Below are 13,855 nucleotides of genomic sequence, written 5' to 3'. Positions count from 1 at the left end.
ATGATGAGGATGATGATGATGTAGATGGTAATGATGGAATTGACTTTGTTGTCTTGCTGTTTGATCTTTAATATTATCATCTTCATCGTAACCTTCATCTTAGTTATCATCGTCGTCGTCGTCGTCACATCTTTCATCACCGTCAATCTCACCAGTCTTTGCATCACCAATAGCTTCACAATCATTATCATTATCTTCAACAGCAGCTACAGCAACTGCAAAATAATCATTATCATCATTTGCATCATCATCATCATCTTTTTCTTCATCATAATCATCTTCTTCTTCATCATCATCATCTTCATCATCATCATCATCTTCTTCATCATCATCATCTTCATCATCATCATCTTCTTCTTCATTTTCATCATCATCATCATCATCATCATCATCATCATCATCGTCATCATCATCACATTTTTATTTCCGCTTCGCCAATACGGCGACAGAATTTAATTATCGACATCAACGTCATCATCTTCTTCCTCTTCTTCATCTTTATTCCTGTGGTGGCATCATCATCTCCACCATCACCATCATCGTCGTCGTCGTCATCCTCCTCATCATCAACAACATCATCATCACCATCAACAACTACAACAACATCAACGATATTAACATCGTCATCATCATTAATATTTTGTATTGCTATTGCCAGTGTTAAAATTTTCATCATCATCATCATCGTCGTCATCATCGTCATCATCGTCATCATCATAATCAGGATCAAAAGCAACATCGTCATCAACAATAACATCATCATCATCATTTTCAATTATATTGCTTGACCATGTTATAGGATCATCCTTGTATCATCATATCATCCTCATTCTGAGTTATATATTATAAAAAATTTTGAAATTGAAATAAATTTGAAAATTAATTCAAATTATTGCACATTATAAATTCGCAATAATTGAATGCTTCGAATAACTAAATTTAATTAGGTGTAAAATCCATTATATATTTAGGCGCAAGATGGCAAAAGCAGGCAACCTGCTTTCAAAACTTAGATCCACTCTTAATTCACTAGTTCACTTTTTGCACTATTTTAATAAAAAACGAAATATTTATCGTTTAAATTGCACAAATTTTCGTATAGAACGTTTTGATTTGAGAAACTTGTTTAAATTATTTTGCAAAAATACGCAAATTTATGATTTAATTATTTTGTTCGCAATTTACAAAACTGTTAAAAAGTAAATCTGATAACGCATAATTTTCCACATCATCACCACAAACCAAGTAGACATCTTTGAGTGTCAAAATTTGAATTCAAAAGTCGCATATAATCGTCTGACAAGTTTTAAAAGTACACCTAAACTGTTTCTCTTTGATCTCGCGAGATGTTTCTTCTTGAATGGTTTGCCGGAATTTTAAGTTACTTAGGTTAAGTTTGAATTTATTTTCTTACACTTTGATAACTTTTGACAATTTTTCAAATATTTAATTTACTGACTCAGATTTGCAACTAAGTTTTTTAGATTTAATTCCCTAGTTTAGTTTATTTTTATTCCATTAAAATGAATTATAACTAAATTATTTAATATCTTCCTAATTTGAATCCCATTTTCAGGATTATCAAAAAAATCAGGTAAAATAATATTTCTGGGTCTGGATAATGCCGGAAAAACGACATTAGTGCACATGCTGAAGGCCGACAGGATATCACAGCACGTCCCTACTCTTCATCCAAGTAAATTATAATAATAAATAAATTATGGTAAAATATAATATAATTAAATAATGATAAGAAACCTGTATTTTACAATATAATACATAATAGCATCCGAAGAGTTGACTTTGGGAGGCATAAAGTTCACGACCTTTGACCTTGGGGGGCATCAACAAGGTTGATTTTTGTAGTAATAACCATTATTGTTGTTGTTCTATTTAATATTCAATTTATTTTATAAAGCATTTACGCTATCACATTTTGTATTTTTATCATATCATCATCATTGTTGTCATCAACACCACCATCATTATCATCATCATGACAGCTCGCAGAGTATGGCGTGACTACTTCCCGGCCGTTGATGCTGTCGTCTTCATAGTAGATGCCTGGGATAAAGAGAGATTCGTTGAGGCTAAGAATGAATTATATGTAATTATTATTTAATAATTATAATTATTATGCATAATTATTGCCATTTCATTGATTGATTGTTTGATTGATTGTTTTATTGATTGTTTTAATCGTCTCCGTTGTCACAACAACAGAGTCTACTAAATGACGAACAGCTAGAAAAATGCCCCATCCTAATTTTAGGCAACAAGATCGACAGAAATGGGGCGGCCAGCGAGGAAGAACTAAAAGGGGTCTTTGACCTTTTTGACAAGGTCACTGGCAAGGTCAGTCATCATTCCTCATCATTGTTATCATCCCATCTCTTTCATCATCGTCGTCATAATCAAGTCATAATCAAGTCATCATTCCCTTCACCAGAATGTAGAGACACAACTTCTGGACAAAAGACCCCTGGAAGTTTACATGTGTAGTGTGCTAAGGAGACAGGGATATGGCGAACCCCGCTTTAGGTGGCTGGCTCAGTATCTCAACTGATGATGACGTCACTGTGATGTCATGGTGATATCATAGTGATGTCATGATGTGGAGGGGGAGAGTTTTGATGATGATGGCTGTGATGATTGGGCAATGCACTAAGAAAGCGATGAGGTTATGTTGAAGACTTTTGATGGCCAACAACTTAATGTAAACAATTGATCGTGATGACGTCACGATGATGTCATGCTGTGATGATTGTGATGACGGCTTGAAAACTTTAATGATATTAATTCGTTGTTGAAATCTGTTTAGTGCCTACCCATATTTATTTCTTTATTTTTTCGTTATAGTCATGAGTTACATAATCTTTGCGTGTAACTGCAGAAAACAATTAAAATTGGATGAAAGAATTAATGCATGCATGCATGCATGAACGAGTGAATGCACGAACGAATGAATAAAATGAATGAATGAATGAACGGACGTTTTTGTGATCAAATAGAAGACAGGGAAAATAAACTAATGAGAGATTGGATAAAATGAATTAATGAATGAATGAATTAATTAATTAATTAATAACTGAATGAATGAACGAATAAATGAATGATTGAATGGATGGATGGATAAGTTATCCCTGTTTGATAAGCCTCTCTTTTTTTTTCTTTGATAATATTTTTGTTGAAGTTGTTGTATCAGTCATACCCTGCATTGTATGTCATATTTTCCTGTCTACAAGTTATCTCTTCATCCATTTATTCATCCATTCGACCTTTCTTTCATGCAGTTGTTCATTCATTCATTCGTTTATTCATTCATTTGTCCGTTCGTTCGTTCATTCATTAAATAGTTCGTCAGACTAAACCGTTGTCAGTTTTAAGATCTGTTAGTTTGATTTGATTTATTTAAAAATTTTTTTTTTGTATTTTTTGAGTTCTGAGTTGCATTAAAAGTTTGGCGTGTTAATATTGTTTGTGATTGTGCCGCGCACACACAACACCACGCGACATTACACACTCCTTCATTTTTACAACATATACACACCAATTGGAAGGTACTAGCAGATGGAAGGTACCAGCTCATGTATGTGATGGTCTCTGAGTTTTTACATCATAAGGTAGTGGTATTCTTGGCTGACGGTATTATTTTCTCCGTTATTTATTTTTCGTTATCATTTTATACTATTGCCTTGCATGCTGGAGACAGTTTCTGTGTTTGTCAGATTTTTATTTTAAACCCGGTCAGAGCCAATAGCGAGGTGAAACACACCAATCTCTCTGCCGTCTGAGCTAACTTTGATCAATCAATCAATTAGTCAATCAATCAAATTTTTTTGTCAGTTTTGAGTAATTTTAATCATATGCGCGTAGGAATTGGTGTTGATGATGATGGTGATTTTGATGATAGTTATGATGATGGTGATGATGATTGAGTTGATGATATATATCTATGCATTATCGTTATTTGACATTATTATTATTAATATTATTATTGTTTGATGTTTAATTTAAACGTTTCAATTTTAGCCCCCATATTTGCGAATTTTTAATAATTAAAAGTCTTTAAATGTAAAATATAATATAATGAATTAATAAAATGAAAAGATTTTTCAAGTTAAACGAATATTTTTGAATGTCAATGTAGAAAGCTTGTAAAAATTTTATAAAGAGGTAAACAAAAAGGTAAAAAACAAGCGCCCGATGTGGGACTTGAACCCACGACCCTCAGATGACTAAAGGATTTTTCAGCTCTTAAAAGTCTGATGCTCTACCGACTGAGCTAACCGGGCTTACGGCTTTCGGTATTTAAATATAAATGACATAACCTCAGCATATATTTTGTGTAATTTGAATGTATTTTTGGATTTATTGTTATTTCATTAAACTAAATAAAAATGTTTGATAAATAAATTTGTTTAAAATTAATTGTTTTATTTTAGAATGATTGTTATAAGTTTTAATTTTTTTTGTTTAAACTAAAGTTTACTTTTAATTTTTATCTATAATTAAAATTTAAACTAAAGTTTACTTTTGTTTTTTATTCAAAAGTGAAATACCATCAAAAAAATAAATATGGCGACACAACCTGATGGCAGAATTGTTAAATTACCAACTAATCCGCCTGCAGCTAAAAGTAAAAAGTACAAAAAAGGTAACTTTTTATCTTAAATTTATTATTTTTTTAAATTTTATAAAAAAATTTGCTAAAATCAATTGCCTAATTTTAAGATCACCTGCCGTTTAGTGAAATGGCGATCCGGCACAATGCCAACCTCTTGGAGTATTGCCGAACTTCCGTTTCTGCGTTGTCCGGATCTGTAGCCGGAATCATTGGCCTAACTAGTCTTTATGGATTCATATTCTACTTTTTGACGGCCTTTGTAATGTCGGTTAGTCATTAGGATTAGTTTTAGCGTTGAAGAAGTAAGTAATGGTAAGTTAAAGTTATATTACTAGTAATAATAGTAGTACTATTAGTTAGTGGAGTGGGCCAACAATTTATGTAATTTTTTAGTATGTCTTGTTTTGATTTTTTTATATATTTTTTCTCTAATAGATCTCTTCTAATCTTCAACTAGTTTCTATTTCATTCTAATGCTAATATAACTTTCAATCTAATCTACCATTTTACTTATTTGATTTTTATATTATTATCATAAAATAATAATACAATAGCCAAGTAATTTGGTAATAATAATTAATCATTGTAATAAAAATTCAAATATAAATATTTTAAATATAATTGTAGTTGATGCTGATGATAAAAGCCGGATCAGAGTGGCCAAAGTATATTAGAAGTAGAATTGTTCTCTTTTCCAATGGTTTAATGGGAGGCCTGTTTGTAAGTATTATTATTATCTCATAATTTTCTGTTAGATAGACGCGTGTTGTCAAGTTATATATAATGGTAATATCAACATTAATTTTTTCAATACATTCATTATTAATAATAATTTTTTATTCTTTTTTACTAATTTACTTTAATAATTTAATATTTTCAATTAATTTTTCCAGACATACATTCTTTTTTGGACGTAAGTTTTGCAGAGAGAAAAAATTTTCATTTTATGCTCTATGTGTTTTAGAAATAATTTGAATTAAAATTATTACAAACTGTAAATATGTTTAATAAATTTGTAAATTATCATTATACTTTATATAATAAATGAATAATGAATATGAAGAAATAAATGAATGAATGAGTGAATAAATAAATAAAGAAATAATTAAATGAATTTTATTATTTGTTTATTATAATAAATAATATATTATGCAACTAATTATCGTGATTTGGATTTTTTTCAATGCAGGTTTCTCTATGGCATGGTTCATGTCTATTAGAAAGACTGGATTTATTTTTTGATTACTACTATGTTTCTAATTAATCAATACTATTATTTATGTATTCTTGTGATTATAATTTATATTATTATAATTATTATCAATGTCTGTTCTATTTTTGTCAACTATTTTGTGTTATTTAATGTATTATGGTGTAATTTTCATCCACTATGTCAGAGAACAGATTTTCAAATATAAAATTTCATCAAGTTGTTTCGTTAAATTAACTAATTGTAACGATTTCTTTTCATTTTCGTTTAAAATTTAAATTAAAATAAGAATATATGTTGAAGTTTTGTTTGGCGATGGTTTTTTTAGACGAAATCTTACATTTGTGTACTACTTCAGCCATTCAGTCAAAAAAATATATCAAGCCTTTTAGTAACAGACTAGCTAATTTCTATTTTAAAATCCACCGTCGTTCATCCACGTACCAAACAAGTTATAGTTAATATTTAATTTTATTTATCATAAAGTTGGCGATTGTAATTAATTTAATTTTATTTATAATAAAGTTGGCGTAAATTGAGAAAAAAATGGCTTCAAGAAGCGATAAAGTTGCTTTGAATATTGATGATGATGTTTGTTTTTGTTTTATTCATTTTTTTTGTTAAAATAGTTTTCCCTTTTTTAATTTAATTTTAAATTCATGTTTTAAAAATTCATTTGGCAATTTTTCATCTCCAAATTCTCGTTTTACGTGCTAAACTAAATGTTTTTTTTTTTTCAAATTTTTCTCTTCAAGGAATTAAACTCGTCATTCAATGATCTTGTTTTTCAAGGTAAGGTTTCATTTTTACTTATTTGTGACACATTTTCACTTACAACTACTTATTATTATTTTTTATCAGTAATTTCTGTTTTTGTATGTTGTTACTATAATTAGCTTTGCTTCTGTTTAACTTTTAGGTAGCCCAACAAGTTAAGCAAACTTTGGATCTCCTGCTTCTGCTTCAGACAAATAAAAAATCTTTAAATAAAAAAATGTTATGTTAGTATTAATTACTGACAAACTATTACGCATTATGCAGAAATCCCACATACAACATCTCAGAAAGGTTCCAAATCAGATGTTGATCCACATAAGAAAGGCCAGACTGAACATGTACAAACTCATGTTTTCACTAACTTCCCTACTGTCGATGATTCTGAAGCAGATGATAAATCTGAAGTACTGAAATATTAACAATAGAATGATATTATTGATATAATAATGAAATAACTGAATGATATAATAAAATAAATAAAATAATATTATTATTTAAATCAATTTTTCTGTAAGATTTTATACATGTAGCTAATATATGTATAAAGTCTTACCTTAGATATATATTATAGTACATATATCAGCCCTAGTCATAGATAATAATAATTATTATAAACATAGTATAATATTAATAATATTATTTTTTTTAAGGATAATACATATTTATATATGATTATATATCTTAAGTTTTCAATAATAAGTTCCTTTCTTTTGTAAACTTTATTAACATTATTAAATTAAGTTTTTTTTTATGTAGTTTTTTCATTTCATTGATTATTATTATAATTAATAAATTTTTTATTTTTAATTTTTCATAATTCCATTAAAATATAATTTTTAAAGTTGCTAGAAGGTTCTTCTGGTGAAAAATCACAACCTTCATTCCTCCAGTTCAAGTACTATCAGTCATTCTTTGATGTTGACACTAAACAGGTGTGTATGTATGTAGAGTGTAGAGGGAGAGAGATTATGAATTATTTAGTCTTCATCTTGTATATTTTATTGATATATTCTTAATTATATCATATTACCCTATCAATGATAATAGCTTTAGAAATTATAAATCCAAAAAAGTTATATCAAATACTACAATCATGATACATAAATAACTCGATTAATAAATAAACTATATTAAAAGGAATTAATAATTAGATAAATAATCAATGACAGGCAATTATGTTATTTTTTCTCTCTAAAAGGTTTTGGCTCGTATCATTGGCTCCATGTACCCTAACATAAGAAGCAACTATCTTCAAACACAGATTCGACCTAAGCCAGATTATTATGGTCATAATTTCATAATTCATAATTATTATATTTATTTAAAATATACTCGTGAATCAATGCATCACATGCACGTATACACACGTACACACATATTCGTACATATACACGCATTGCATTTAATTTGAAAATGAAGTGATATTTCTTAACAGTTCTATCTATGACTATCTATCAACCCTAATTTTACTAACCGAAATCAATCATTCATTCAATCATTCATTCAATCATTCATTCAATCAATCATTCATTCAATCATTTATTCATTCGTTCGTTCTAGTATATATGACAGTCTCGACTTTAATTTTCTATATATATACATATATATTTTATTTCTAACAGGACCGTTCTGGATATGTACCACATTAATTTTAAGCATCGCAATTTCGGGGAATATGGCCAATTATTTTGCCTCTCACAATTCGTCTAAAGATTTTAAATGGCAGTATGATTTTCATAAAGGTTGATTTCACTGAATGAATGAATTATTGATTTAACGAATGCATGACTGAGTGCATGAATGAATGAACAACAGACTCATACTTTGCGCCTTATAGTTCGTCTAAAAATTTCAAATTGCGATATAATTTACATAATAGTGTTAAATGAATAATTAAATGAATGAATTAGTGAAAAATTTACAAATGGCGAGAGAATCAATACATGTTTGGACGGTTATTTAGTTAGTAATTTTTCTGATTGGTTGATTGATCGGTTAGTATTCAACTAAATGACTTTTTAATGTTTTATCTACCAACTTTATCATTGTTTTAACAGTAATTTATATTCATGATTTTTTCCAAAGTAACAATGGCGACATTTGTAATTTACACGTACTGGCTCATCATGCCATCCCTGATTTACGGATTTCTTCGTTGGCATGGCAATCAGGGAAATTATTTCTTCTCAGAGCTGGTCTGCCTCTATGGTTATTCTCTCTTTATCTACATACCGGTGTCTGTTAGTGAAATTTTCTGTTTTTGGGGGTGGTTAGATTAGTGTAATTTTGGAAATTAGTGGTTTGCTGATTTTTGATTGTTTGGTTGTTTTTTATTTAATTAATTATTAATTGGATGAATGTAGGACATAGGTGGATGCTTTTTATTTTCATTTAGAACTGTAATAGTATAGTAATGTCCTCATGCTATTATTATGTAAATTAATTAAAATTTCTTTTTAAGAAAAACGGTTTTTTTTAAATGTAATCTTTCTATAGGTTCTTTGGCTTATACCCTTAATTTGGTTGCAATGGACATTAGTGTTGGTAGGGATGTGCTTGTCCGGGGTTGTTCTGGCTCTTAACGTCTGGCCGTCAGTTCGAGAGGAAAAGAAAAAAGTTAGTGGACTAGTGTACCGTAATATTATATTATATTACACATATATTAATTTGTGGCTTCATGTTTATTGTAATGAAACGTTGTATAATAATGATTTGTTATATATCTTGTAATCTAATTAGTGATTTAGTTTTTTTTATTATTCATTAATTAATTAATTAACTTATTATTTTTACTATTATTGTTTAGCATTAAATTATTTAATATTTTTTTTACTAAAATTATTGTTACATTTCTACAGGTCTCATTATCATTGTTGGCTTGTATTCTTTTGATGCATGGCTTACTAGCTGTTGGATTTATGGTTATAAATTTAACATTTTTTACGATTTATTATGACCATAGTTATTGTTTTGTTTTGGTTTTTTCAAATATGTTTTACTGTATTTTATTATCTTTTATTTATTATCATGAAAAATGATTTTTGTTGTGAATTTATTTAAACTTTTTTTGTCCAGCTATATTTTTTCTCTGCTGTATCAGCTCCCATGCAAAACAACAACAACAATAATAATAATAATGTCCTAACTACACTAATTTCCGGCTCAACTACTACGACGTTGCCTACTTCACTGTCCTCTGCTGCCAAGATGAACATACTCAATGTCACATCAGTGAAATCTGTCAATTAGCTTTTTTCGTTTATTATGTCGTAAAGAAAGTTCAATTCTTGATTATATTATTAATATATGATCAATTAATTATGTTACGTGAGCATATGTACATATGGGATGTGCGTTGTGCTCATTTTATTAATGTATAGTGTTTAATGGTTTCTGCGACTAACTTTTGCATTGTTTTAATTTGCTTAGAATTGTAGATTTTTTTTAAATTCTAATATTTCTGGACAAATATGTTAGTTTAACGTGTCTTCATTCGTTTGTGACCGGCTCTTCGTCTTATGTTCGTATCACTCTGTCAGCTCTGTAAACTTCAAGAAAAGTATCGCACATCTCTGGTGTTTAACTTTTAAAAAACTATGGTGAAAAAAACTTCTTTTTAAAAAAAAGTTCTTATTTTGAACCGTAATTTCTTTTTTTTCACAAAAATACATATAAGTTTTGATTAAAAAAATATATTGCGATCTTGTTTAATCAAAAATTATAAATAATTTCCATCTGCGGATTTATATATATGTAACGTAACTTCTAGAAATAAATAGCTGAATGACCAATCAAGTCTATTATTAACAAATAAAATTAATAAATAGTATAAAATAAATTAGCGATATAATGTATTAGCAACATAATTTTCATTTGGTTTTTTAAAATGTCGTTTTCACTGAAGGAACTATGGCTGTTGCATCATATGCTCATTTAAGCGGGGACACAAAGTTGACAACTACTTCTACCATTGTCGACACTGACAATCTTATCAACACAAGCAACAATTTGGCATTTAAAAATGGGGAAATTACGAAATGTCCAATTGAAGGCACTTCCTGTTCAGCCCTGAAACATGCTGTATCTCGTCTCTATAGAATCGATGATTTTTTCAGTGAGAAACTCGCCAGTGGTTTTTTCTCTGAAGTTTTCAAAGTGATTCACAAGACGAGTGGCAAAACAATGGTTCTGAAAGTTAATAACTCTTGTATGAATCGTCCAAATGTTTTGAAAGAAGTTCAGTTGATGAACTCCCTGAATCACCCCAATGTTATTAAGTTAATGGGTGTCTGTGTACACAATGGTCAGATGCATGCATTGACTGAATTTGCAAATGGTGGTTGCCTTGAACAACTGATCAACAACCACAGTGTTGAGTTTCAGTGGATTGATAGAATCAACATTGCATCAGACATAGCAAGGGGTCTTAACTATCTACACAGTAAATTTATCATACATCGCGATCTCACCTCGAAAAACATTCTCCTGAAAATTGACCCATCTCAAACGATAACTGCTATTGTTGGGGACTTGGGTCTAGCAACAAAGGTTAAAGATTTGGAGAAAGAAAGCAGTCTATCAGTAGTTGGCTCTCCGTACTGGATGGCTCCCGAGTGCATCAATGGTCTGCCATACAATGCCAAGGCAGATGTTTTTTCATATGGCATTGTCCTCTGTGAGATGATTGCTCGAGTTGAGGCAGATCCAGATTACTTACCCAGAACTGAAAATTTTGGAGTTGATTATGTTGCATTTGGCAAATTAGCAAAAGATTGCCCCATTAATTTTCTTCAATTTACATTCAACTGCTGCCAAGTTGATCCAGTCAAGCGACCTACATTCAATGACCTACTTTCTAGTATTGATGTCATAAAAACTAGGTCATTAATGGCTACTGTGCTGGCAGATATTAGTAGATTTGCGGGCAAGGATGAAAGGGTTGTCATGACGAGAAAAATTCTTGAAAATATTTTAGATGATAAGGAGAATCATGATAGAACAATTTTCGTCAAAAGAAGCTCACTAACGCTGCCTTCAAAATTAGAATTTCCCCAGATGAATGTCGACAATCAAAGCACAATGGACACCAAATCTACCAATAAAAATGATTCATGCAGTGACCTAGTTTCTATTGATTCGCTGTTTGTGGGGCGGGTTATGAGTAAAGATGACCTCTTTTATACACCTCGCGGGAAAAACCCATTCTCAGATAAATTTCCTAATGTGAATGTGAAAGTGGGCTATGCAGAGTTTAACGATGACCAGTAGTTGTATTTGTCACATTAGAATATTGTAGAATTATAGTCATTTATATAAAAGTATTTAAATTTATTGACATATATATATGCATATATTTTTCAATGTTGTTATCAAGTTTTTTGCCTTTTAAACAGTGTAGTAGATTTTTTTCTTTCTAAAGTATTGTAACAGCTGTATTTGGATACTTGTTCATCCTTGATTTGTCAGAAATTTTCAAATTTTAATATGCTTGATGATTTCAGCAAGTAGATGGTCGGTTGGCTGGAATGAGTTATTTATAACACACATGTTTACGCATGTACCACGTTTTTATGTGTATGTGTGTATTCGTATGTGTGTGTGTGTGTGTGTGTGTGAAAGAGAGAGAGAGAGAGAGAGAGAGAGAGAGAGAGAGAGAGAGAGAGAGAGAGAGAGAGAGAGAGAGAGAGAGAGAGAGAGAGAGTGTGCATGGGTATGTGACTATGAAATAGTCATTTGTCAATATAACCTATAATATTTTATTTAATCATTTTTGCGTATTTTTGTAACTTCTTAATTTAGAGCAGTATTCATTGTTTCGTTCAGGACGTGTTTGACCTTATATTTGACCTGGCATATATATATATATATAAATATATATATATATATAATGTATTTATATATATGTCCATATTGTATTACATTTGATCTCTCAGTGGCCTTATAAATTGTTCTGTTTGTGTATATATACATATATATATATATATATATATATATATATATATATATATATATATATATATATATATATATATATAGATAGATATTATATACTTATTCTCTATAGATATTGACAATTGTTATTGCAGGTGTTTTATTATCTTTTATTTTAATATTGTTTTAATAAAAAAAATCGGCAAAAATATTTATTCTTTTCTCTTTTAATTTATTTAATTTTAAATTATTTAATTCTATTTTCTATTCTCGTCACACACTCATTTCGTTGTTATCCGTTAATATATATTCATATACATACATATATGTACATGGCTTTTAGCTTATGATTTCAACAGTTTGTTTTACGCAATGCGTGCATGCAGAAATGCCTTCATGAATTTTATCCATATAATTAGATTTTATTGATGTCAACTGCCTTAATCTTTTTGTCTGTCCAAATTTCTTTCAGTATATGTGCATCTAAAATCATTCATTTGGAATAAATTTCATTTCATTCAATAAACTCGGATTTAAATAATAGTTTTTATTTTAGTTCTTTTAAAAAATAATTAGTTTATGCTATCTTTTTAGCGTCACATTTACACACACACACAGATATATATATATATATATATATATATATATATATATACACACACATCTATTACCACCTACTTACACCCAAACACACACATATACACACACATGTACATACATATATACATAATATCGATAAAAATTTGCATGAATAATTTTTGAATAGCTAGCGACAAAATGGTAATTTTCAAAATGGGGATGGGTTTAAAGATGTTAACATACTTTATAAGGGGTAGTTTGAAAATTTGTGGCTGGGTAAGGGTCTCTACATGGGTATATATCCATGTGTCTCTATCATGCTTGTTTGAATAATAATTTCTAAGAGATGTTTAGCCATCTATAATAATAAAACTATATAAATAAATTGATATATATATTATATATATATATATATATATATATGTATGTTATAATCATAGCCTAATATGTCTGCATTTTAAATATGAGTTTATTGCATGGATTGTCCAAAATTTGTGGCAAAAATAAAATCAATTCAGCCATTAACTGGAAAAAAATCTACCTGGCTTTTGCTTTGCCAATACATTCATATCAAATGTATATATAATGTTATATAAATATATGCTGGTAGAAAACCAAATTTTTGACAATATGTATATATATATATATATATATTATTCATATACTTTAAATAGTTATTTATATAAGTATATTCATTACAATAGTCGGGCAATTCATGTGATTATGACGTT

The 13,855-nt window shown here is 29.2% G+C and overlaps 4 protein-coding genes across 4 annotated transcripts; all 4 read left to right on the top strand.

Annotated features, from left to right (window-relative positions):
- Positions 1-1,031: 1,031 nt before the first annotated feature.
- On the top strand, positions 1,032-3,472 carry HELRODRAFT_185366 (hypothetical protein). The gene is made up of 7 exons (XM_009014511.1): positions 1,032-1,389; positions 1,577-1,696; positions 1,787-1,852; positions 2,004-2,107; positions 2,224-2,355; positions 2,450-2,984; positions 3,297-3,472. Exons 1-6 carry the CDS (start codon positions 1,347-1,349, stop codon positions 2,564-2,566), a joined length of 582 nt encoding a protein of 193 aa, XP_009012759.1. The 5' UTR covers positions 1,032-1,346; the 3' UTR covers positions 2,567-2,984; positions 3,297-3,472.
- Positions 3,473-4,754: 1,282 nt separating this feature from the next.
- Positions 4,755-5,847, top strand: HELRODRAFT_156500 (hypothetical protein; the record flags this gene model as incomplete). Its single annotated transcript, XM_009014510.1, has 4 exons — positions 4,755-4,895; positions 5,255-5,347; positions 5,521-5,540; positions 5,817-5,847. 4 exons carry the CDS (start codon positions 4,755-4,757, stop codon positions 5,845-5,847), a joined length of 285 nt encoding a protein of 94 aa, XP_009012758.1.
- Positions 5,848-7,471: 1,624 nt separating this feature from the next.
- HELRODRAFT_74671 (hypothetical protein) lies at positions 7,472-9,652 on the top strand (the record flags this gene model as incomplete). Its single annotated transcript, XM_009014509.1, has 6 exons — positions 7,472-7,546; positions 7,813-7,900; positions 8,237-8,356; positions 8,700-8,854; positions 9,111-9,230; positions 9,473-9,652. Coding segments are annotated over 6 exons (738 nt in total), but the record flags the coding sequence as incomplete, so codon positions are not given.
- A 1,150-nt stretch (positions 9,653-10,802) lies between these two features.
- On the top strand, positions 10,803-11,486 carry HELRODRAFT_134892 (hypothetical protein; the record flags this gene model as incomplete). The annotated part of the gene is made up of 1 exon (XM_009014508.1): positions 10,803-11,486. A coding segment is annotated over one exon (684 nt), but the record flags the coding sequence as incomplete, so codon positions are not given.
- Between the last annotated feature and the right edge of the window lie 2,369 nt (positions 11,487-13,855).

Source organism: Helobdella robusta (assembly GCF_000326865.2).
Source record: "Helobdella robusta unplaced genomic scaffold HELROscaffold_14, whole genome shotgun sequence".
NCBI classification, from domain to species: Eukaryota; Metazoa; Annelida; class Clitellata; order Rhynchobdellida; family Glossiphoniidae; genus Helobdella; species Helobdella robusta.
The sequence above is the reverse complement of the archived record's forward strand: the minus strand, read 5'-3'. Positions and strand labels throughout refer to the sequence as shown.

What these genes read in the sequence shown, in the direction of transcription:
- HELRODRAFT_185366 (XM_009014511.1), top strand. Translation starts at nt 1,347, where the DNA reads ATGTTTCTTCTTGAATGGTTTGCCGGAATTTTAAGTTACTTAG. An exon ending in CGTCCCTACTCTTCATCCAA is followed by an intron (nt 1,697 to 1,786) that starts GTAAATTATAAT and finishes AATACATAATAG; the next exon opens with CATCCGAAGAGTTGACTTTG. An exon ending in TTGACAAGGTCACTGGCAAG is followed by an intron (nt 2,356 to 2,449) that starts GTCAGTCATCAT and finishes TCCCTTCACCAG; the next exon opens with AATGTAGAGACACAACTTCT.